The 24756-nt window shown below is 41.0% G+C and overlaps 1 protein-coding gene and 1 non-coding gene across 2 annotated transcripts in view; one reads left to right on the top strand and one right to left on the bottom strand.

Moving 5' to 3' along the window:
• The window catches only part of RCOR1 (REST corepressor 1), a 130531-nt gene that overhangs the window by 18443 nt on the left and 87332 nt on the right, over nucleotides 1-24756 (bottom strand). The window contains exons 4-7 of the mRNA XM_032287326.1: nucleotides 10882-10934; nucleotides 4058-4219; nucleotides 3333-3451; nucleotides 308-386 (exon numbers count right to left, since the gene is read on the bottom strand). Coding sequence (XP_032143217.1) covers nucleotides 308-386; nucleotides 3333-3451; nucleotides 4058-4219; nucleotides 10882-10934 — 413 coding nt within the window. The remainder of the gene's footprint in view (nucleotides 1-307; nucleotides 387-3332; nucleotides 3452-4057; nucleotides 4220-10881; nucleotides 10935-24756) is intronic.
• Nucleotides 16168-16229, top strand: LOC116558140. The gene has a single exon (XR_004271868.1). It is a non-coding gene; the product is annotated as a U7 small nuclear RNA (small nuclear RNA).

Consider the following 24756-nt stretch of genomic DNA (forward strand, 5'->3'; position numbering starts at 1 on the left):
CCTAAGGCTGCCTGGAATTCACTAGACCACTTGCTAGCCTACTGAGCTAACAGCTTAGAAGGGAAGTCAGTGAGGACTGCTGCCCTAGGGAACATCATTACTCATTAATGCTATTATTTTTCCTTTAAGGCTTCCTTTATTCATATTTAATGGCAAACAAAATTCTACGATCTATAAAGCAAAGATAGTACTGTTGAAAAAAGAAAACCGTATCATGCTGCTTTCCCCATAGCACAAGCAAGAGAAATGTTTTATTTATGAAACTGGTAATACAATTTATCTGTCTAAACAATACGGGGGGAAATACCTCCTTTTTGCTTTCCTTGTTTTGATCAACCTCAATGTCAATGGGATTATTTCCATTTGTTTCTTCCAGTTCGTCCTCACTGGAAGACAAGAACAAGTGACTGGTTATTGTGTATTAATTTTACTACACAAATATAAACAATAAATTGATTTAATGGCAGATTTAATATACAATTAGTATATGTTTTCAGACTGCTGAGATAAAAACATCTTTATAATTCAAACAGAATACCAATTCCATAGTTCTTTCAGTCTAAATGAAAAACTACTAAAATAGAGTCCTAACTTCTCAGTCCAGATCTAGAACACTATTGTTCTATATGTGTAAACTGAAAATATCAAATTGAAAATGCATTTACATTTCCCCATAATTATCTATTGAGAACTAGGATATGAAGACTAAACAAAACTGAAAAATTATGAGAGAATAAATTTCGACTGCATTGGGAACAACTTACCAACAAGTAAAAAAATCCTTTTTCAAGTACCATCTTTCCACTCAAGGCCGCACAAAGACTGAGGTTTTTCTGATGTCCTGGACAACTGATGTTTTAAAATTAAGTTTAGGCCAGTGGCTCATGCCTGTAATCCCAGCACTTTGGGAGGCCAAGGCAGGGAGATCACCTGAAGTCAGGAGTTCCAGAGCAGCCTGACCAACATAGAGAAACCCTGTCTGTACTAAAAATACAAAATTAGCCAGGTGTGGTGGTGTATGCCTGTAATCCCAACTGCTTGGGAGGCTGAAGCAAGAAAGAGTATCTGTTGCTTGAACCTGGGAGGTGGAGGTTGCAATGAGCTGAGATCAGGCCATTGCACTCCAGCCTGGGCAACAAGAGTGAAATTCTGTCTCAAAAAAAGAGTAGTAAGTTTAATTTTAAAAAGAAAACTAATACTGGTATAGCACTTTAAATGCTTTTTGTAATATCCTGAATGTAGTATTTCTTAAAAAAAAAGGAAAAAAAAAAAAAAAAAAGCCCCTGTGTAGGAAGGAATGCAACTCTAAAAAATGAGAAAACTAAGTCTACAGAAGTCATGTAGCCTGCCCCAGTTTGCCCACCTCTGAATCCATCCCAGGGGACCACGCCCACTGTGTGCCACCTCCTCCCCACCCTCCACCAAGGTAGCAGGAAGCTCTAGCTGAGGAAAGAGTGTCCACAGCAGAAAGAGCCTTTGGCTAAGGAAATTTTCTCCCAGTCCCTGCCATGACTTTCATAGGCAAGTCCTGTTAGAAAGCCAACAATTTATCAGGTTCTGCTGCAGCATCTCCATCCCTGCATCCCAAAAGTGGTTAGGTGTACATGGGAGGTAGAGGCAGAGCAGTTCTTGGCCCCATCATGAGCAATGCAAAAGATTTTTGAAAAATCCCCCAGGGAGTAAAAATGGAAGAGCATTGGCAGGTATTCTTATTTCATACTCAAGGATATTCAATCCCACTCTGCATTATTCAATTTTGATTGCTGCTTAGTAAACTGCACCTGCTTGTAGTAACAGACTTACTATACAGACAGTACACTAGGAAAATGAAAAAGCTTAATTAAAAGTTAGTAAATTATTCATCCGTAAATAGATCTGCTAGTATGTAAGTCAGAGGCAAAAATATCTAGATGTATCATGGTCAATAATTTTACAGACTCTTACAATCTAAAAGAGCTTTGAAGATGTTCTTAACGTCACTCTCAATTTATACTTGGTCCAAGAAGTTTGAATTCTCCAAAAGTGATACTCAATGTGTTCTCATATGTTACTCTTTCATTTGAAATAAAATTCCATCCTGAGACAGGACACTGGGGACCATATATTTCATCCTCCTTCATTGTATTTTGTATTATTATTAATAATATTATTTTATGTAGTTTTTTTTTTTTTTGAGACGGAGTCTCGCTCTGTCACCAGGCTGGAGTGTAGTGGTGTGATCTTGGTTCACTGCAACCTCCACCTCCTGGGTTCAAGCAATTCTCCTGCCTCGGCCTCCTGAGTAGCTGGGACTACAGGCACCCACCACCATGCCCAGCTAATTTTTATATTTTTAGTAGAGATGGGGTTTCACCATGTTGGCCAGAATGATCTTGATCTCTTAACCTCGTGATCCACCTGCCTCAGCCTCCCAAAGTGCTGGGATAACAGGCATGAGTCACCACGCCTGGCATATTTTGTATTATTAATTGACAAAAATATTACAGAAAATGTGGGAAATACGATTTTTTAAAAGCCACCTATATATCCCACCACCCTAACAAAAATACTGTTAGGTTTGTGTGCTACCTTCTGGATTTAACATCCTCATTTTAGAGTTGAGGCAAACAGAGGCTTGGGGAAGATGCATGTTGAACTCACATGCCTGTATGTACAATTTTACATATTTTTAAAAATAAATTAAAGACCTTAAACATCCCAGTGTAGCTTGTGAATGTGTATGTGGAATCTTCAATGCTGAGACTAGAATCCATTTCTGAGTATGAGTACCTGGCCATTCTACTTCTCTGTACTACATACGAGACTGAGGAAGTGATGGTTAAGAAGTATTCTCCATACTAAGCTATCCTGAAAACTAAAATCCTTACTAAGAAATTATAAAATGTTTCTCTTTCTCACTCACACACACAAAAAACAGATGGTCAAAAAAGGAAGAAGCAATTCTAAACTATATTTCTATATTTTTGTTTCCACATGGCAAATGTAAAAACACGCCAAATGAATCTTGTAAAAATATACCATATTAAACCTCAAACTACAAAATAAAAGATTCTTTTTTATTAAAACGAGCCACTCCTTTTAAAGCAGCAGGGAATAAAAAATGAGTCAGTTAACTGATTCAAAATGGAAGTTCACCAACGGCAGGGAAAAAGTGATGAGAAAAGTACCTGAATAATGTAACACGCTCTAATACATCTTAATACATCTCATGAACATGTGGTTTCACCAGGAAGACGCAGGAGGAAAACCAGTCATTTTCCCTTGCCTTTCTGTATGTGGGGCTCTTAGAAATCCCCCTAAGTGGTTAGACAACACCCCAGCCGCATGCTCACCTCTCCTCCCGCTCCCGTTTTTGTTTCCGGGCATGGCGATCCATCACACTAGTTTTAGTTCTCGTCTTCTTCCAAGAATAGTAAAATTTTACCAGACTTGCTATAGATTTATCAGGAAGCTAAACATAAAAAAAGAGTTGGTCTATTTAAATACTAAAGTAATATTTAAAAATCAAATGTTTAGATATCTTTAATAAGGATCACTCTTACATCTTCAGATATATCTGAAGCCATAGCCCTTTTCTCTGATAAGAAAAAATTGATAAATGAATTCTTATCAATATATATTTTAAATTACTGAAGTTTGGAAGTGAAACAGTCAATACGAGCTGATAAAATCAGTTCAAGATGAATCAGAGTTTTCACATAACCAAAGTCCTTAAATAAAACTTAGTTTTAAAAAAATTCATTTTAACACTTAATGCAAATGTTAGTAAGCTTTTAAGTAGGAGTCTACTGAAGAGCTTTCCAGAACGTAAATAAGCCAGCTGTCCCCAGGCAGCCAGAGCCTCAGACAACCACCTCAGACAACCATCAGAGATCCTTCGCATGGGTCTAATCTTCTGGGAGTCCCAACGGGAAGGACTGGGCGGGAGGAGGGTCCAATCACAGTCGACAGGACAGGAATATCATGTTTGAGTATGATATCCCTATCTCAAGTATGCTGCAGAAAAGAGTAGCTAAGAGAAAAAAGTAGTTAAAACTCAGTGGTCTCATCTACTTACCATTTGTTGGATTCTATGAAAAGTTTTCCCATGAAAACTAAAGGCTTGCTCAAATAAGACTTTATCTTCCACAGTCCACTCATCTGGGAAAGGGGTAAAGTTGGGCAAATCAGCCAATGACTTTTCGATATTATGTTTATGCCAGAAGAGCATCCCAAGAGCCTACAAAAATGATATCAGTGAAATTTTAGATTGAACAAAAAGCACAGAAAATGGAAATGAAACTGGAAAAAGAAAAGTAAGAAAGAACTACTTCATATTTAGACAAACTAACTCATATATAGTGATAAGTGGCAGACACTGTCAGATGCCCCTTTTCCTACTCTTCATAATTGTAGTGATATTTAAATAACATACATTTTATCCACTTAACCATCTAACTGTACAGTTCAGTAGCATTAATACATTCATAATGTTGTACAACCATCCCAATATCCAACTCCAGAACTCTTTTCAACTTGTGATAGGGAAACTCTGTAGCCATTAAACAAAAGCTCCTGTTGCCTCTCCCTATTCCTCCCTACCCCCAGCCCCTGACAACTATCATTCTATTTTGTGTCTATTAAGATTATTATTACTGGCAGGGTGAGGTGGCTCATGCATGTAATTCCAGCACTTTGGGAGGCCGAGGCAGGTGGATCACCTGAAGGTCAGGAGTTTGAGACCAGCCTGGCCAACATGGCAAAACCCCGTCTCTACCAAAAACACAAAAATTAGCCAGGTGTGGTGGTGGACGCCTAAATCCCAGCCACTCAGGAGGCTGAGGCAGGAGAATCACTTGAACCTGGCAGGCAGAGGTTGCAGGGAGCCAAGATCACGCCATTGCACTCTGGCCTGGGTGACAAGAGTGAAACTCTGTCTCAAAAAAAACAATTATTGTTATTATTATTATTATTATTTGAGACAGGGTATGGCTCTGTCACACAGGCTGGTGTGCAGTGGCACCCACTGCAGCCACCACTTCCCAGGCTCAAGCAATCCTCCTTGATCATGTCAGCCTCCCAAGTAGCTAGGATTACAGGCACACATCACATGCCTGGCTAATCTCTTGTGCTTTTTGTAGAGAGAGGGTTTTGCCATGTTGCCCAGGCTGGTCTTGAACTCCTGGGCTCAAGCAATCTACCCACTTTGGCCAGAAGTAGAACTGGTGGAATATGGTAGGTAATTCTATTTTTAATTTTTTAAGAAGCTGCCATCCTGTTTTCCCCAGCAAGTGTACCATTTTACATTCCCACCAACAATGAATGTCCCTGTCTAACTTATAAGGTCCGTTTTGACTGACATTATCATACTCACTCCTGCTTTCTTTTCGTTACTACTTGCATGGGATACCATTTTCCACACTCTCACTTTAAAATTATTCGTGTCTTTGGAACTAATGTAACTCTCTTGTACATGGTATATAGTGGGATCCTATATTTTTTACCCGTTCTGCCAGTCTTTGTCCTTCGTTTGGAAAGTTTAATCCTTTTATATTAAAATTATTATTATTTGAGACAGGTATTATTTGAGACTCCCTCACTGATAAGGAGGGAGTTCTGTCATTTTGCTATTTTGTTTTGTATATTCCTTAAAGCTTTTTATGTCCTTCATTTCCTGAATTACTGTCTCCTTTTAATGTTTTTTGTTTTTTTTTTTTTTCTTTTTCTTTTTGTAAGACAGGGTTTCATTCTGATTGCCCAGGCTAGAGGAACAATGGCATGATCTTAGCTCATTGCAGCCTCCCCCTCCAGACTCAAGCGATTCTTCTGCCTCAGCCTCCTAAGCAGCTGGGACTACAAGTGCATACCACCACACCCAGCTAATTTTTTTTTTTGTAGAGGCGGTTTCATCATATTGCCCAGACTGGTCTCCAACTCCTAAGCTCAAGTGATCGGCCCACCTTGGCCTTCCGACATGCTGGGATTATAGGCGTGAGCCACCGCTTTGGGCCTCCTTTTTATATTTAGTTGATTATTGATAGTGAAAGATATAAATTCCTTTCTATTTCCTTGTGTATATATTCTATAGCTATTATCTGAGGTTGGGCATTGTGGCTCACACCTGTAACCCCAAGCACTTTGGGAGGCCGAGGTGAGAGGATCACTTGAGTTCCGAAGTTGGAGACCAGCTTGGGGAACTTAGCAAGACTATGACTTTATAAAAAACAAATAAACAACAACAAATTAGCCAGGCAGGGTGGTGCACACCTGTAATTGCAGCTACTTGGGAGGCTGAGGCAGGACTGCTTGATTGACAAGAGTTCAAGGCTGAAGTGAGCTATGATCACATCACTGCACTCCAGCCTGGGTGACAGAGCAAGACCTTGTCTCAAAACAAAATAAACAAGTTGGGCAAGGTGGGCTCACACCTGTAATCCCAGCACTTTGGGAGGCCGAGGTGGGTGGATCGCGAGATCAAGACCATCCTGGCCAACATGGTGAACCCCCATCTTAAACACAACAACAACAACACACACACAAACAAAAAGACACAAGCTTTTATTTATTTTAAATTGTACATTACTCCTTTATTATACTGATCTAGGAAAAAAGATTGAATACTGGGTCCACATGGCAGGGCCAAGCAATTAGAACACAACTCAGAAGTCAAGTCAGTGAAAGACATACTTAAACATGATCAAGAGGCATTTCACTGCCACAAAATAAGGTAGGGGAGGGATTCTAAAACCCACTGCTGTGGGTTTTTGTTTTGTATTTTATATATAATTTTTTGTAAATGTAAATCCAACACATGAACTTAATACAGGATTGCTGTCAACCTTCTAGAGCAACCTCATCTGGGGTTAGGGAAAAAACAGTTGTTTTTTCACATCACCATGTAGGTGATACTTGTCTTCCACTGGAATGAGCAGAGCTCCCCAGACAGAGTGGCCTGACTTGAGAAAGAGTACAGGACTGGCGCCTGGGGTCAAACAGGCTCTCCTGCTTCTCCTCCTTGGCCAGGACAGCATGGTTCCTCCCACAAAGGTCCTTAATACACAAAGCCCTGGCAAAAGCCCAAGTCACTATCTCTCAACTCTCCTGGATAAGGAGAGATTTCTCCCTGCACCTGAGGCGCTATTCTGACTAGTTTATATGAAGGGAGTGGCTGCATGAGACAGAAGTGGTTACAATGAAAATGGGGGCCAGGAGTTCCCATCTGCAGCTCCAACATAAGGTGCCTACAGATGTGGTCAGTGTGATTGGTATGTGCAGCAGGGAGGTGAAGAGGAATGGTATGGGCAGAGAGAAGGTTCCCTGAAATAGCAGTCAGCCCGCTGGCCTTCAATTCTTGGCCTTGCCCTGCGCAGCCATGGCTTCCATGGCTTTATGCACGGTTTCTTCATCCCCTAGGAACTTTCGTTTATGGACTTGATGGGCTTCACATTCTTTAACAATTTACGGACAACAGGATTACCAGCTGGCAACTTCAGATCCATGATGGTCTCTTCAGAGAGACTCTCTAGCAGCTTTTATTTAGCTGCGAATATCTTAACTTCTCCCCTTTACCTTTGAAAGAATTTTCTCAAACATAGGATTCTTAGTTGGCAGTTTTCTTCTTACTGCTTTGAATATATCAGCCCATTGCCTTCTGGCTTCCAAAGGTTCTTACAAGAAATACCCTAATAAGCTTATTCAGGATCCCTTACATGTAATGGGTTAGAGTTCTCTCTTGCTGCTATCAAGATTCTCTGTCTTTTCATTATGTGCTCTGGTGAGTCTTTGAGTCCATCTTTACTTGGAGTTCACTGAGTTTCTTGGATGTTTATATTCACATCTTTCATCAAATTTTCGTAGTTTCTGGCCATTATTTCTTCAAATAATCTCTCTGTTCCTGTCTCTTTCCCCTTATGCAACTTCCATAATGCATATGTTAGTCCACTTGATTGTGTCCCAAGGGTACCTTAGGCTCTGTTCACTCTTTTCTCATTCCGCTGCTCAGACTCAATCAATAATTTCCATTGTCCTTTCTTCACGTTCTTTCTCATTCTTTCTTGGGACTCCTCAAATCTGCCTTTGAGCAACTCTAGTGAATTTTTCATTTCAAACTTTTAAGCTCTAGAATTTCATTTTGGTTTTCTTTTAGGTTTTCCATTTCCTTACTAATATTTCCATTTAGTTCATACATTATTTTCTTGACTTTTTCTGTATCTTCCATTAGTTCTTTTAACATCTTTAAGATAGTTGCTTTAAAATCTTTGCCTAGTAGATCTACCAGTAAGGTCTTTTCCCAGGGAGTTTCTGTTGATTAATTTTTTTCCTGTGAATTGGCATACTTTACCATTTCTTTGTATGCTTTGTGATTTTTCTGTTAAAATCTGGACAACATTTGAATCTAGTAACGCAGTAACTCGCAATCACACTATTCCTCAGGGTGTGCTGTGTTTTTACCGTTTTGGCTTTCTTTTGGTTGCTGTAGGCTTGCCTCCATGCTGAGGCTCAGCCTGAGGTATAAACTTACGGATTCTCTGAGGCTCTGCCTTTCCCCGGGCAGGCATGGTGACTTTCTCCTAATATGCAGTTGCTTTCAAAAGTCCCAGCCTTTATGTCTGGCTCCCAAAAGGGTGAAAGGAGAAATATAAAGAGGACCTGGGGGGGCAAGGACACTAGTCCTTTGAGTCCCCTGGAAGTCACCTCAGCTGGAGAGGAGGAGCGTGCAACACCTGCAGGTGGGGGTCCTCTTTGCACTTTTGTGATCAGAAGCAGCAATCAGAGCACTGATCCTAAATTTGGAGGACAGGGCGCTTTCTGCCCTTCCCATTTCCTACAAGCTACATGCAAGTGTACAGGAACACACAGCTGCCTGCCAGGGGGGATTAAAATGGGGGATGGGTAACTGCTAGCTTGCTGGGAGCTAAAACTGACCAAAGTTACAAGCCCTCAGTAGACCCCAAAGTTCCAAAATAGTTACATCAGACAGGTTCTAATGGTGCAATTTCTATCTAGGTGGGGAGAAAGTCTCTTGGTGCTCAAAAGTCTCTTGGTGCTCAACATTCTGTCGTTGTCCCAGAATTCTCCTTGTCAAATGCTCTTTGTACATTAACTCATTTACCTCGTGAGGTAAACTCCATCACTCTCACTTTCAAATTAGAAGATGGAGGACCCGGGAAATTAAGCAACTTGCCACTGGCCATAAAACCAGCATGGCTCTGGGATCTGTGCTCTTCAAACACCACGCTTTACTGCCTCAACATATAAAAGAAGAAAGTAATTTATAAAAGCACAATTGTTGTATTGTTCTTTTATTTTAAAAACTGTATATATATTTAAGTTATATATATATGTGATATACATAAAGGTTTTCTCAACTTAGAAATAAACGTAGAAATTACAAAAGAGATAAGACAAGATAACCCAGCAATACGTTGCTGAGGATAATTTTTACACTGCAATCACAACATAGGAAATTTTCATACTAATGATCATTTTAAAGGAGAAATCTAGCATCCTTAAGAATTAATACAGGTATATTTTGCAATCATCTAATTAAAAGTAGCTTCAATGTCCAGGATAGAGTAAATGTAAGGCCAATCCCCAAAAAACGTGTACAATTTCACATAATCTAAACTCTTGGTAACTTCTACCATTAGGAAAAATGAGAAATGTCAGTAACTTACAGGTTGTAAGATCTGGATTAAGGCCACAGAAAGCATTGATCCAACTTGATGCATTTAAAGTAAGTCATTAATGCTGAAATAAGGTATCGTCACACTTTTGCAGAAAAATAAATCTTGTGGATTTCTTATTAGTATGTTACAAACAATATTTAAAAGAACGCTTGGCAGAGTGTGGTGGCTCACGCCTGTGATCTCTCAGCACATTGAAGGCCAAGGCCGGTGGATCACCTGAGGTCAGGAGTTCAAGGCCAGCCTGGTCAACATGGTGAAACCCTGTCTCTACTCAAAATACAAAAATTAGCCAGACGTGGCTGGGTGCAGTGGTTCATACCTGTAATTCCAGCACTTTGGGAGGCTGAGGCAGAAGGATCACCTGAGGTGGCGAGTTCAAGACGAGCCTGACCAACATGGAGAAACCCCATCTCTACTAAAAATACAAACTTAGCTGGGCATGGTGGCACATGCCTGTAATCCCAGCTACTCAGGAGGCTGAGGCAGGAGAAACACTTAAACCCGGGAAGCAGAGGTTGTATGTAGGGAGCCAAGATTGTGCCATTGCACTCCAGCCTGGGCAACAAGAGCAAAACTCCGTCTTAAAAAAAAATAAAAATTTAGCCAGACATGGTGGCGTATGCCTATAATCCCAGCTACTTGAGAGGCTGAGGCACAAGAATCACTTGAGCCTGGGAGGCAGAGATTGCAATGAGCTGAGATTGCGCCATTGCACTCCAGCCTGGGTGCCAGAGCGGGACTTTGCTTCAAAGAAGAAGAAGAAAAAAAAAAAAAAAAAAAAAAAAAAAAAAAAAAAAAAAACTTTAGTCAAATGTTTACAAGCTGAAAGTGATTCAAAATGGTGAATATTAAAACACTTTAGGTAAAATGTGAAAACATGAGTCAGAAAACATCATTATACAGCCAGAATGACAAAAAAATCACATATCAAATGAGAAAGCATTATGCTCAAGCATCCAGCTCAGTAATCACTAAGTAATCAGTGTCCTAAAGGCTGTAGATCTGCAGAAATGCACAGATGTGCCTTTCAAATCAAAGGGTCCTCTAATATTTACCTTGAACAAGAAGAAGGAGACCAGAGTTTGTGTAACACTACTAGTAGTTACCAAAAAGTTGCTAATGAGGAAACAATGCTACTCAATAGAGAGAGGAAAAAATATAATTTAGTTAAAAATACTCATTTTTAACAGCAAAAGAAAGAAAACCGTATTACCTGTTCCATGTTGTACCCATGCTTTTCTTTGGCAATGGCAATGTACTCATCCACTGAAAAACAAGATGAGATAGTAGTAAACAAACTGAGGGAAAGAGTACAGCCTATGGTCCACTAGAATTAATATACATGTATAATACATGTATATTTCAGGCATGCTGATACGGTTTGGCTGTGTCCCCACCCAAATCTCATCTTGATTTGTATCTCCCACAATTCACAAGTGTTTTGGGAGGGAACCAGTAGAAGGTAATTGAATCATGGAGGCTGATCTTTCCTGTGCTATTCTCGTGATAGTTAAGTCTCACAGGATCTGATGTTTTTAAAAAGTAGTTCCCCTGTACAAGCTCTCTCTCTTTGCCTGCTGCCATCCATTAAGACATGACTTGCTCCTCCTTGCCTTCCGCCATGATTGTAAGGCCTTCCCAGCCATGTGAAAATTTAAGTCCATTAAACCACTTTTTCTTCCCAGTCTCGGGTATGTCTTTATCAGCAGCATAAAAAAGGACTAATACATTTGCCACTTACAAGACTAAAAATAAAGAATAGATGGTAACAAAATAGAATCATTATAATACAGTTATTGATCCCACAGAGAAACGTCTGAATAAATATCCTCAAATATTAACAGCAGTTATTGCTGGGTGATGAGCTTATGAGTCTTCTTTAAAAGAGAATAAGGCTCATGCCTGTAATCCTAACACTTTGGAAAGCTGAGGCAAGAGGAATCCCTTGAGGCTAGGAGGCCAGATCCTGTCAATGTTGTCATTATTCTAAATCATTAAAAATAATTTAATAATTTTTGAAAAGAATTACTCAGAGTTGGGTGTGTTGGCTCATTCCTGTAATCCCAGTACTTTGGGAGGCTGAGGTGGGCGGATCACTTGAGGTCAGGAGTTTGAGACCAGCCAACGTGGTGAAACGCAATCTCTACTAAAAATACAAAAATTAGCCAGGTGTGGTGACAGGTTGCTGTAATCCCAGCAACTTGGGAAGCTGAGGCAAAAGAATCACCTCAACTCAGGAGGCAGAGGTTGCAGTGAGCCAAGATTGTGCCTCCACACTCCAGTCTGGGTGACAGAGTAAGATGGGAGGGGGAGGGGGAGGGAGAGGGGGAGAGGGAGAGGGAAAGAGAAAGGGAAAGGAAAGGGGAGGGGAGGGGAGGGGAGGGGAAAGGAAAGGAAAAAAAGAAAAAACCTTTAGTTTTACCTAAAATTTTCTTCAACAAACAAGTATTATTTTAAACAGTATTTTTAGGAGTAAAAAGAAATATGAAATTGGGGTTCATTTTTAGTCTCAGCTCAGGCTGAATAATAAACAAACCATTCTTTATGTTTTGAGAAATTCTTAGAAATAGACTACATGACCCAATGCTTAGTATTTGCTTGCAAATATGTACTACTCCAATACAAGGTGGCTAGCTTTCAAGTACTATGGAAAACACCAAGGAAAACAAATTGACTCAGTCTTCAGGAGAAGCTGCCACCCCTAAAGATAAACAATTTTCTCCCTAAGGATAGTCTGGTCTTTCTTCCCAAATGAACCAGAAAAGACAATGGACTCGCAGTCAACGGCACTGCCATATGTTCATGCGTGATTTTCCTTTATGAATTATAAAAATAACACAAGCTTAAAAAATAAAAAAAAGGTCAGGCACAGTGGCTCATGCCTGTAATCCCAGCACTTTGGGAGGCTGGGGTGGATGGATCATCTGAAGTCAGGAGTTTGAGACCAGCCTGGCCAACATGGTAAAACCCTGTCTCTACTAAAATACAAAAATTGGCCAGGTGTGGTGGCGGGTGTCTGAAGTCCCAGCTACTAGGGAGGCTGAGGCAGGAGAATTGCTTGAACCTGAGAGGCGGAGGTTGTGGTGAGCCAGGATCATGCCACTGCACTCTAGTCTGGGCAACTGAGTGAGACTCTGTCTCAGAAAAAGATCAAGAAGCATAGAACTGTATGAAGTAGGCAGTACAATCCTATTCCATCTTGGCTCCAAAATCTCACTCTCTAGGTATAATGGCCAAACTTAAAGAAAACTGGCTCAGAGTGATCCACTTTCCCACTATGACACAGAGTAAACAGAGGGGTCCTAATAGAAGTCCAAGCTTCTACATCTCAGTTTGCTATGTGATTATACCCAAAGCATGCTCTCAGCTCTGGGAGAACTGTCCAACCAATTTAGGAAAGAAAAATCAATTTTGAAAAAAAATTCCAACTCTCATAGAGAAGCATGTATTCTAAAAATTGGGGGAAAATATTCCATAGACAAAAGAAAAAGTCAATCCAATTCAAACAGCAACTAATTATATACTGCAGATCAATATTAATTCTAATACTAAGCCACTAATTTTCCATTTGTTTTAATATTTAAAATAGTTACAAACTGGTTACTTCACTCAGATTATAGTAAAATTTCAATTTACTTGAAAGTCGGCAAATGACAAATGAAATGACCACAGCTCGTCACAAAACTGATGATTTCAAAAAGCTGGGCAGTGGCCAGGCGCAGTGGCTCATGCCTGTAATCCCAGAACTTTGAGAGGCCGAGGCGAGCAGATCGCATGTCCAGAGATTGAGACCATCCTGACCAACATGGTGAAACGCTGTCTCTACTAAAAATACAAAAATTAGCTGGGTGCAGTGGCACATGCCTGTAGTCCTACTCAGGAGGCTGAGGCGGCAGAACTGATTGAACCCAGAAGCAGAAGTTGCAGTGAGCCGACATCGCCACTGCACTCCAACCTGGAGACAGGGTGAGATTGTCTTTTTTTTTTTTTTTTTTTAAAAAGCAGGGCAGGAAATTACTCCAAAGCGTGTCCCTTGCTTTTCACTTCACAATACAGTAGATTATGCCAAATAAAAGTGCTCTAAGTTTCTAAAAAAATGTCAGATGAGGCTGCTCGAACAGGTGGCTCCAGAATCCTGCTGAGAGACACAGGTAATGTGTGGGTTCATACTCAAGACGAGACGCAAATGGCAGCACACCAGACCTAAAACAAATGGTAGGCCAGCTGATTAAAACCCAGGTAATGAGATGCACTCAAGGATATGTAAGGACAGAAGGCAAAAACAATCTGCAGTAAATGAAGGGTGAACTCTGGAGAAGGTCTGCTTGTTTAAAACTGGCTTTAATGGTTCCTTCCTTTAATACATACTTGGCAAATGAACAACAAAAGAACCTTAAATTTCTGCTGTATAATCTCAAGTCTGAGAGCACACTAGTATCTACCTTAACTGAGTAAGGAATGTATGTATGATCGCCAGTGACATGATCTTTGAGCAAACACATGCACAGGCTGAACAAGTGATGCAGGAGGCCCTGATGTGGGCGGGTCCAGGAGCTAGTCCTGCCGATGGTTCTTGGGCAGATATTATCTGCTCAAAGTCCCTCCTGCTACATCAGTAACAAGGCCTGTAAAGCCTGTGGCCACTTTCTGCAATCAGATTTAGCTACAAATTATAAGAGACACACAAGCATTTATTGAATGCTACTCCATTTTCATCTCCTCTTTTGTAAGAATCAGTTAGTGGTAGGAACAGTAAGACAGTAACACAGTAGATTCCAAATGCTGCAGCTGAAGTTATATAGGGACATCTGCCGTACTGTAAACAATAAGGTATTCTTACAAAGGTGACCTTTAAAGTCACATAACTTCTACATTTTCTTGGATGGCCGGGTGCAGTGGCTCACACTGGTAATCCCAGCACTTAGGGAGGGTGAAGCAAGAGGATCACTTGAGGTCAGGAGTTTGAGACCAGCCTGGCCAACATGGTAAATTAAACCCCCATCTCTACTAAAAATACAAAACTTAGCCGGATGCGTGCGTGTAATCCCAGCTACTTGAAAGGCTGAGACAGGAGAATTGCTTGAATACAGGAAGCAAAGGTTGCAGTGAGCCGAGATTATGCCACTGCACTCCAGCCTAGGCAACAGAGCAAGACCCTGTCTCAAAATTTTGTTGGAGGTCACCCTGATGACTCAAATCTACAGTAAAGGAATAAAGCGCTCTACTGTAACTACTTAAATAAAGACACATTGTGTGTCTACTATGTGCTCCTTAAGTTAATGTACGGAGAGCCCTGAAACCTGTAAAAGGAATTACCATCTAATACCCACTAGCAAATATATAAGTTTTCATTCTTTTCATCGTTCCCAATGTCCAACAAAAATTAGACAAACATTTGCTGAATGAATGCCTGGGGTGCTGTGATAGGCACAATGTCAGCATTCGAGGTTTCCTGTCCCACAAGATAAAAGGCAGCACAGGTTATGTACGGGGTAAGAAAGACCCAGGTCAAATCCTGGCTCTATCTCAAAATAAAATGAGTTGTCTAGCAGTACATGGCACACACTCAGCACTGTATTTAATGATTATGTTATCTTTAGCAATGTACTGACCTTCCCAAGAATTAGTTCTCATCAATAAGGCCAGGTTTATCACCTAACTGGGAAAACGACACCACAGTAGGTACTCCTTCTCCCTTCTTTACCCCTCACAGAATATTCTAGACTAGAATTTACTTAGACTACAGCCATCTGCACAAGCAATGCTGCTGACCGACCTTGTCTCTTACTGCTTTCCTACTCTACATAATCATCAGCTTTTGTTTCTTTAATCAAGGGACACGGTTATCTATCATACTTTTGAGAATCCCTGATGCTATTCCCTTCCTACCACTTGCCTTGTTCTTTTATAATGTTATACCAGCAGCTGCTGGTAGGACAGCAATGAAAATGAAAAGTACACTTTTTCAAAACTACTTGAAAGGCTGTGGTTTCCTTAGGTGAAGCAAAAATAAGCATTCAACCCAAGAAAATAAAATGTGTTCCCAGCTGCCCTCATAAAAAAACAAAAGATAAGCAGATACTTAAAAGTCAGTAGATAAAAGACGAAACAGGAAGAAAGAGGAGCAGGAGAAATATAAGCTACCTACAACAAGCTGCTCTTAAACAAAACAGGGATCTGTGGGGACTTTTCCAACTCTGGCAACAACAATCTTAATTCTGCCCCTTATCAATTAAAAATTCACCTATCTGGAAGTGAGGAGTCACTAAGACTCATTCAGTAAACACTGATCAGGTCAATGAGCAAAGTCCATGCTGCTTAAGAAAATGTCAGCACATTTCTATGGGCCTGGGCATCTGCACACATCACCCTTCCCTGTTGTGCAGGGCGCACAACGTGGGCTTGCCTTGTGCAGCTTGGCTGACATTCCAATCTGTCGGTCAGAAGCAGAAGAATCCATCATTAGGTTAACTGTACTCTACTTTAAAAAAGCAACTTTATGTGTTACAGCTCTTTTAGAACTTGTCTAGCAGTCTTTCCTGTTTTTGCCGGAAAGCTCCCTCCACCATACCCAAAACACAACTTTATATTTGCATGATGTGTATTTTTTTTTTATTAAATACTTGAAAAGTCCTATTGAAACAACCAAGGAGAATCATCTAATCTATGATAGGTAAAGATGTGCATCATTCTGACCCTAAAAGTGGTACACAGACACAGGCTACAAGCCGATAGCTCTTTTGAAGGGAATAAGAACTTACTATTATGGAGAGCATGGATGAATGAGTTATGGGCTTCCTCATATCACTTAAAAACAGAATGTGACATCCTCATTCTCCCTTCCCTTCCTTCTTTTAAAAAAGACCAGCTGGGTGCAGTAGTGAGAAACAGAGAGACTACAGCAAGGAGTTCCATCTGTAATTGCGAACAATCAGTTGAGATAACTCACTACCTTCAGACTGGGCAACACAGTCCTATCTCTTGAGGAGAGCAGAGGAAGAAGGACTCTTTAGATCAGAACAGCCTCCTTGGTACAGGGAACTAAGGCTCATCAACATACTGTATCTAGCCTGAATAAAGTTAAGAAAATAAAACTGTGGTTGATGGAAACCAGGGGTAAGTAACAGATGGATGCTAAACTTCATTTGTTTCTACATTCATTTTAATCGAGTGAGCTAAATGCCCTAGTACCCTGAGTAAGTCTCAAATGCAAAAGAAGGGAGGAAAGCAGATGAAAATTGCCACAGTAACCTTAACTCACCCCACCCCACCCCCCAAGATACTGCAGATATTCAGAACACCATGTGATCTTGCATATTCTATGCAGAGCAGTAGGCTGGCACCATACGGTGGGCTGATGACAAGGCTTATATAGCCTTCATAGAGCTTTTTTTAAAAAACTATTTTTTTTACCATTTGCAGTAGCATTAGGTCCTACAAAAGAAACATGACACCAATTTCTCGCTCATCACTCAAACTAAACATGTCAAAATTTCTTTAAAAAGATAGTAACAAATATCGTGGCATCTTTTTTTTATTAAAACAAGAAATGAGTTACCACAAGTCGCTGAAAATAAAACGAGCTTATCATTTAAATAAAGCAACTGTGCCACCTGGTGGGCACAGGCATTGCTACAGTCAACATCTGAATGCTCTCTCTGGGTTTGTGAAAAAGAGCACAAGCCGCCAAACCAGACTCAGCTCAAGGATTTCAACTACTCCTTCCAAGTAGGCAGCAAAATGTACTTTCTTCATGAAAACCCTTCTTCTTAGTGTAGTTTGCTAAAATCCCACTTTACAGAATAAGTCAGCCCCCATCCTACCCCACAGAGAGGTGACTTGTCTGAAGCTGGTTTTGGCTGAGTACACCGGTAGCTACTTAGGACAGCAATGAAAATGAAAAGTGCACTTGTGAAGACCTCCCATGTGGTTTCCTTAAGTTAAGCAAAAGTAAGTTTTTCTTTTTTTGTTTTTTGTTTTTTTTTTTTTTTTGAGACAGAGTGTCACTCTGTCACCCAGGCTGGAGTGCAATGGCGCGATCTCGGCTCACTACAACTTCCGCCTCCCAGGTTCAAGATTCTCCTGCCTCAGCCTCCTGAGTAGCTGGGATTACAGGCGGGTGCCACTGCGCCCAGCTAATTTTTGTATTATTATTTTTTTTTTTTTTAGTAGAGACGGGGTTTCAACATTTTGGCCAGGCTGGTCTTGAACTCCTGACCTTGTGATCCACCCACCTCAGCCTCCCAAAGTGCTGGGATTACAGGCGTGAGCCACCGAGCCTGGCCGTAAGTTTTTAACCTTAGAAAATTAAATGTGTTCCAGCTACTCTCACAAAAAACAAAAAGATTGGCCAGGTGCAGTGGCTCACGCCTATGGCCTATAATCCCATATTGAGTAGCTGGAATAAGAGGATCACTTGAGCCCAGGAGTTTGAGACCAGCATGGGCAACATAGTGAGACCCCATTTCTTAAGATTTAAAAAAAAAAAAAAAAAAGATAAGCAGATGCTTAAGGTAATGGATACAAGATGAAACAGGAAGCAGATAAAGAGAAATACAAGCTACCTGCATCAAATTGCTCCAGACAAAGATGGGGACCCTCGAGGACTTTTCGCCAACTTTCTATCTCTGGCAGCAATAATCTTGAATCTGCCCAGTAAAGATGAAAGAGAATCTGTTATAGGAAGGCTGAGTGTGGCTGTCTGGGTTCTTGAGCTCTGAAAAGGAAGCTAAGCGGCATTGAGAGATAAGAGCATGGGAGGGCAGGCTCTCCTGGCCTGTGAGAAGGAGTTGCGAGGGGCAGGCTCTCCCACTGTTAAATCCTACCATTTGCAATGTGGAGGTTTCTTTTTATTCTTCTTCATCCAATAGAAAAGTCCTTCTGATTAGGTAGCAAATGTGCAGCCTTCAACAAGCACAGTTGCCTTCAACAAGTACTGCTATATAAACAAGTTATTTAAGAGCTTTCAAAACTAGGTTGCAGCAAAGTGATCTTTTATAATAAACTACCATTGTTTACATTGAAATTGTTCTCCACTGATTCAACAAATCTTGGCCTACTGTGTGTCCGGTGCTGCTTTGATAGCTGTGATTAAAAGACACAAACTCTGCCTTTATGGAACTCTCAAGCCTGACTCAAGAGAAAGAAACAGTCATACAAATAATGAATTCCAATTGTCATACATGCCCGAGAAAAAGAACTATGAGTGCACATAACTGAGAAACCTGATCTGCAGAATCAAGGAGGGCTTTCTTTTCAACTGGGGAGGGGACATTATAAATTCCTGTGTATTCATGTTATTTATAGTAGGGGAAAAGAAAAAAATCTAAAGTTCAAGAATGGGATGTGGGCCGGGAGCAGAAGCCTGTAATCCCAACACCTTGGGAGGCCAAGGCAGGTCAATCACTTGAGGTCAGGATTTCAAGACTGGCCTGGCCAACATGGTGAAACCCCATTTCTACTAAAAATATGAAAATTAGTCAGGCGTGGTGGTACATGCCTGTCATTCCAGCTACTCGGGAGAGCGAGGCACAAGAATTGCTTGAACCTGGGAGGCAAGGTTGCAATGGGCTGAGAACAAGCCACTGTACTCCAGCCTAGGTAACAGAGCAAGACTGTCGGAAAGGGAAAGGGAAAGAAGAAAGAAAGAGAAAGAAAGAAAAAGAAAGAGAGAGAGAAAGAAAAGGAAAGAAAAGAAAAGAAAGAGGGAAAGGGGGGAGAGAGAGGAGAGAGGGGAGGGGAGGGGAGAGGAGGGAGGTAGGAAGAAAGGGATGTAGTTGAATAAACTATGTTACAATATAGGATATGATTCAGGATCAAAACTCAGTTTAATTTTTAATTGCAGAAAAATTAGAAGTTGAAACCTGTTACATACAACACGATACCATTTGTGCTTAAAATCAGAGTGCATACAAGCATACAGAAAAGATCTGGAAGCAAACTTCAACAGCGGTTATGTCCACATGGTGGGGTGAGTAAGTTAGAGGCTATTCTTAGTAATAAAAACAAGCATATATATGTCTGTGTGTGACTGTGACTTTTTACTGAATTATTTGAGAGTAGATTTCATATGTTATGACCGAGTACCCTCAAACATTCAGCTGGTTTTCTAAGGGTAGGTATTCTGTCTTACATAACCACAGGACAGTAAATTATACATGGAAACAATACTTTAATTTGCATCTATAAAACAATTTGGTGAAATGGTCCCAAAATGCGTTTTACATGTGCTGAAGAATTTTTAAGTAAATCCCAATTATTTCACTGCATCCCTACATATATCAATATACACCTCTTTTTAAAATGTGGGCATATTTGTTACACAACACCAATGCTATTAACACACACACCTAACTAATACAGCAAAATTCCTTGGTATATGAAACAGTGTTATACTACTCACACTAGATTGGTCTAGCATGTATGAGTCCAACAGCAGCAATTATCGGAGAGGATGTGGAGCAAATAAATTCTGCATTTTACTGGTAGCAGTGTATACGAGCTGGACCACTTTGAAAATAATTTTGCACTGATCTCTCAGAACAAGCATATGTATTCCAGAGGGACATTAAGAAATAGGTCCAAGAATGCTTCCAGCAGTAATATTTTAACAGTCAAGAACTGAAAATAGACGTTCACTGTCAACAGAAAGGATAAACTAAAACTGAGCAAAATGAAACTTTTTTCTGTATAAAGATACAGATTAGACATTAATACAATTACAAGGTAAGTTACTGTTCAATAGGTTTCCACTATGGTTTGTAAATTCAGCTCATTCAGCTATGTTTATTCTAGTAAGTTTTGCCCATTTTAGCTAACTCTAGAGCATTTAAAAAAATAAAAACGATAGAAATACTTTTCACACACTCATAAGACTCACTTTAATCACAAGGTTCAACCTCTTCTAGCCATATCTTTCTAAAAAGCTGAAAACCAAGTCAAGATAGGCTTACCCTATCCCTACTGCTGCTCACACAAAGTCAAATAACTAGAAAATTGTTTTGTTTTTTTTCCCTCAACTTTTTATTTTAGAAACAGGGGGCACATGTGCAGTTTGTTACAAAGATACACTGCGTGATGCTGAGGTCTAGGGTACAAACGAATCCACGACTCACTCAGCACAGTACTTAACAGGTACTTTTAAAACCCGTGCCCCCACCTTTCCTCTCTGTTCTAGGTAGTCCCTAATGTCCTGTTTATTGTTTCTGTCTTTATGGCCATGTGCACCCAATGTTTAGCTCCCACTTCTAAGGGAGAATATGTGATATTTGTTTAAGTACACTTCTCCTTCATAATGCTCAACGAACTTATCATTTACCAGTGCAGTTTCTCAGTAGACTGTAGGCTACACTTGGGCAGGGACCTGTCAGGCTGTTCACGTATTCTGCCAGTGCCTACCAGTGCTTGGAACACAAGCAGCTGTGCAAGTTACTGAGTAAACAAATGACAGCCACAGGAAAGTGACAAAGAAGGAAATGTTGGAAGATTCCAGACAACCCAAGTTACAGAGCAAATGGCAGAAAAGCCTATATTTGCAAATCTCTATCCAGAGGAATCCCACACTCCCACCACATTCTCATTCATTCAACAACTTATTTATTATACACCCACCACATGCCAAGAGGAGACTGACAAAAAACTGAACACACATACCAAGTTCCTCCACTCAGTTTTACAGTAGAGTGGAGAGAGACAAAAGACATAAGACAGATAAAACGATGTCAGGTGATAAGTAGAATGAAAGAAATAAAGCAAGTTAAGACAGTGGTTTGAGTGGTCAAAGACTTCTCTGATATAGTGACACTTAAGCAACAACCAGAAAGAACTGAGGGAGTGAGCCATGTGGACATCTAGAAGAAGAGTACGCTAGAAGATCAGAGAAGACTTTCAGGAGGATATTTTGGAGAGTTCAAGAGGGCAGAAGTGGGGTCAGACTGTGTAGGGCCTATTTACTTTCAGGTTCTTTTTATGTGTTGTTATTATTAATATTATTTTGAAACAGGCAGGGTCCTGCTCTGTCACCCAGGCCGGAGTGCAGTGGTGCAATCACAGCTCACTGCATCCTGGACTTCCTGGGCTCAACTGATCCTCCCACCTCAGCCTCCCAAGTGGCTGGGACTACAGGCATGCACCATCATGCCTGGCTAATTTTTTTATATAGACTGAGCCTTGCCATGCTGCCCAGGCTGTGTCAGGTTCTTTTGGCTTTAATTTACAATGAGTGGGAAAGCTATTGGGATGCTTTGAATAGAGACACCTGACATTTACTATGTATCTACATGAAAGTTTAGAATTCCATATGATATATTACGTATTATTCATATTATTCTAAACTTTCATATACGGTATAGCAAGTCAAATATCCTAATGTGAGGCCAGGCACAGTGGCTCATGCCTGTACTCTCAGCACTTTGGGAGGCTGAGGCAAGTGGATCACCAGGTCAGGTGTTCAAGACCAGCCTGGCCAACATGGTAAAACCCCATCTCCACTAAAAATACAAAAAAATCAGCCAGGGCCGGGCACGGTGGCTCACGCCTGTAATCGCAGCACTTTGGGAGGCCGAGGCGGGTGGATCACGAGGTCAAGAGATCGAGACCATCCTGGTCAACATGGTGAAACCCCGTCTCTACTAAAAATACAAAAATTAGCTGGGCATGGTGGTGCACGCCTGTAGTCCCAGCTACTCGGGAGGCTGAGGCAGGAGACTTGCCTGAACCCAGGAGGCGGAGGTTGCCGTGAGCCAAGATCGCGCCACTGCACTCCAGCCTGGGTAACAAGAGCGAAACCCCCTCCCAAAAAAAAAAAAAAAAAAAAAAATCAGCCAGGCTTCGTGGCACACGCCTGTAATCCCAGCTACTCGGGAGGCTGAGGCAGGGGAATCACATGAACCCGGGAGGCGGAGGTTGCAGTGAGCCGAGATCACGCCATTGCACTCCAGCCTGGGCAACAGAGCAAGGCTCCATCTCAAAAAAAAAAAAAATCCTAACAGAAATAAATTTTGCATATGTCATAGGTACAGCTCTTATTCCAAGAAAGCCAAAACTTATTTTTAGCCGGGTGCGGTGGCTCACACCTGTAATCCCAGAACTTTGGGAGGCCGAGGTGGGCAGATCACGAGGTCAGGAGTTCGAGACCATCCTGGCCAACATGGTGAAACCCCGTCTCTACTATAAATACAAAAATTAGCCAGGCGTGGTAGAACATGCCTGTAGTCTCAGCTACTTGGGAGGGTGAGGCAGAAGAATCGCTATAACCCAGGAGGTGGAGGTTGCAGTGAGGCAAGATCACCCCATTGCACTCCAGCCTGGCGACACAGCGAGAAACCATCTCAAAAACAAACAAACAAACAACAACAAAAAAAACCCTTAATTATAAATTCCTAATTTAACCTTGTCTTTTGACACAACTCTAAATGTTACATGCGATTTTTTTCTTTACAGTTAATAGTTAGCTTTAAAAAAATCAGCTAGTTTGTTTTTGGCACAGCTAACGATTTCCATCTTTGTCTATTTTAACACTGAGATCCATGATTCTTACCACTGGACCAGCTTTTCCTCATTTTTATAAAATAAAAAAACCAAAAATGCAGTCAAACACTTAAATAACTGCACAAACACTTACTATATATAACTTATAAAATGCATAATACATAAACGAGCAAGACCATCTGTTTCCACGGATATCCAATAGCCAAAAGTTACCTTGCTAAATTCTATACCCAAGGCAACAGCAGCCCATCTGGGAAATTGCTCCTTCAGGGACTATCGACAACATTCACTGTGAGCAATTTAGCTGATTATATATTTTTTAAAAAGCAAACTATAAACAACAGACAAGGCTGTACCTCAGCTTCCCCTCTAGCTCCACTTTCCCCTTTTTTCAAGCCCTACCTTAAAAAATAGTAATAGCGCGGCGTGGTGGCTCATGCCTGTAATCCTAGCACTTTGGGAGGCCGAGGCAGGTGGGTCGCAAGGTCAGGAGTTCGAGGCCAGTCTGGCCAATATGGTGAAATCTCGTCTCTACTAAAAATACAAAAAAAATTAGCTGGGTGTGGTGGCGCATGCCTGTAATCCCAGCTACTGGGTGGCTGAGGCAGGAGAATTGTTTGAACCCATGAGGCAGGGGGTGCAGTGATCGGAGACTGTGCCACTGCACTCCAGCCTGGGCAACAGAGTGAGACTCTGTCTCAAAAATATATATATAATAATTATAATTAAACTACAACAAAAAAATCCTATTATTACATTTCTTAATCTATCCTTTTATTATTAAGACTCTTGGGCCACAGTTTTGCATTATATTTGACCACATGTGCTAGATAAATTTTTTGTTTTTCCAAGTCAGTAAAAGGAACCAGACTGGGCATACAATCTGGCCTAAACTCTACACATATTTTAAACTCTAATATGCCCACTTTGTTAACTTTCAACTGCTTCACTGAACAAACAAAGTCCAAACTTGAGGTAGGCCTACGTGTAAGCACAGCAACAACAACAGACTGTCAAAAGTACACTGCACAGTGCAGCAGTGTCCCCATGAAGGCAAGAGATGGTGCCCTAGGCCGGTGGGTAGGGCTGAGCAAGGTGTAGCATGCAGATCAACTGGAATGAGGGTGGAGTCCCCAAAGGTGGGCAACCTGGAATGGAGTAGAGAGGATGTGCAGAGGTCGGGGGTGGAATCCATGCAAAGGGTGGCAATATGACAATGGGGACTGAAGAGAGATGATATCCTATCACAGAAATGGAGTGCCTCGTGGGGTTCAACAGAAATGTGTGGAGTAAATGATGGAACACTACGCCTATATTTAATGGCCATTTAATAGTCTGTAAAGGCATGTGAAAGGCTGCCTGAACAGTGACTAAGCCCACAGTCTTATGGTCTTCATCTCTTTGGGGCAAATTCAGATGCTCCTGACTTGACTTCCTGAATCTCCATCATGCCTCCTTTTATTTTTATTTTTTTTAAGGATGAGGGTTCACCATATTGGTCAGGCTGGTCTTGAACTCCTGACCTCAGGTGATCCACCCACCTCAGCCTCCCAAAGTGCTGGGATTAGAGGCGTGAACCACGGCGCCCGGCTCATGCCTC

The sequence above is a fragment of the Sapajus apella genome, unplaced genomic scaffold (genome assembly GCF_009761245.1).
Source record: "Sapajus apella isolate SASKATOON/1434 unplaced genomic scaffold, GSC_monkey_1.0 scaffold20, whole genome shotgun sequence".
NCBI lineage: Eukaryota > Metazoa > Chordata > Mammalia > Primates > Cebidae > Sapajus > Sapajus apella.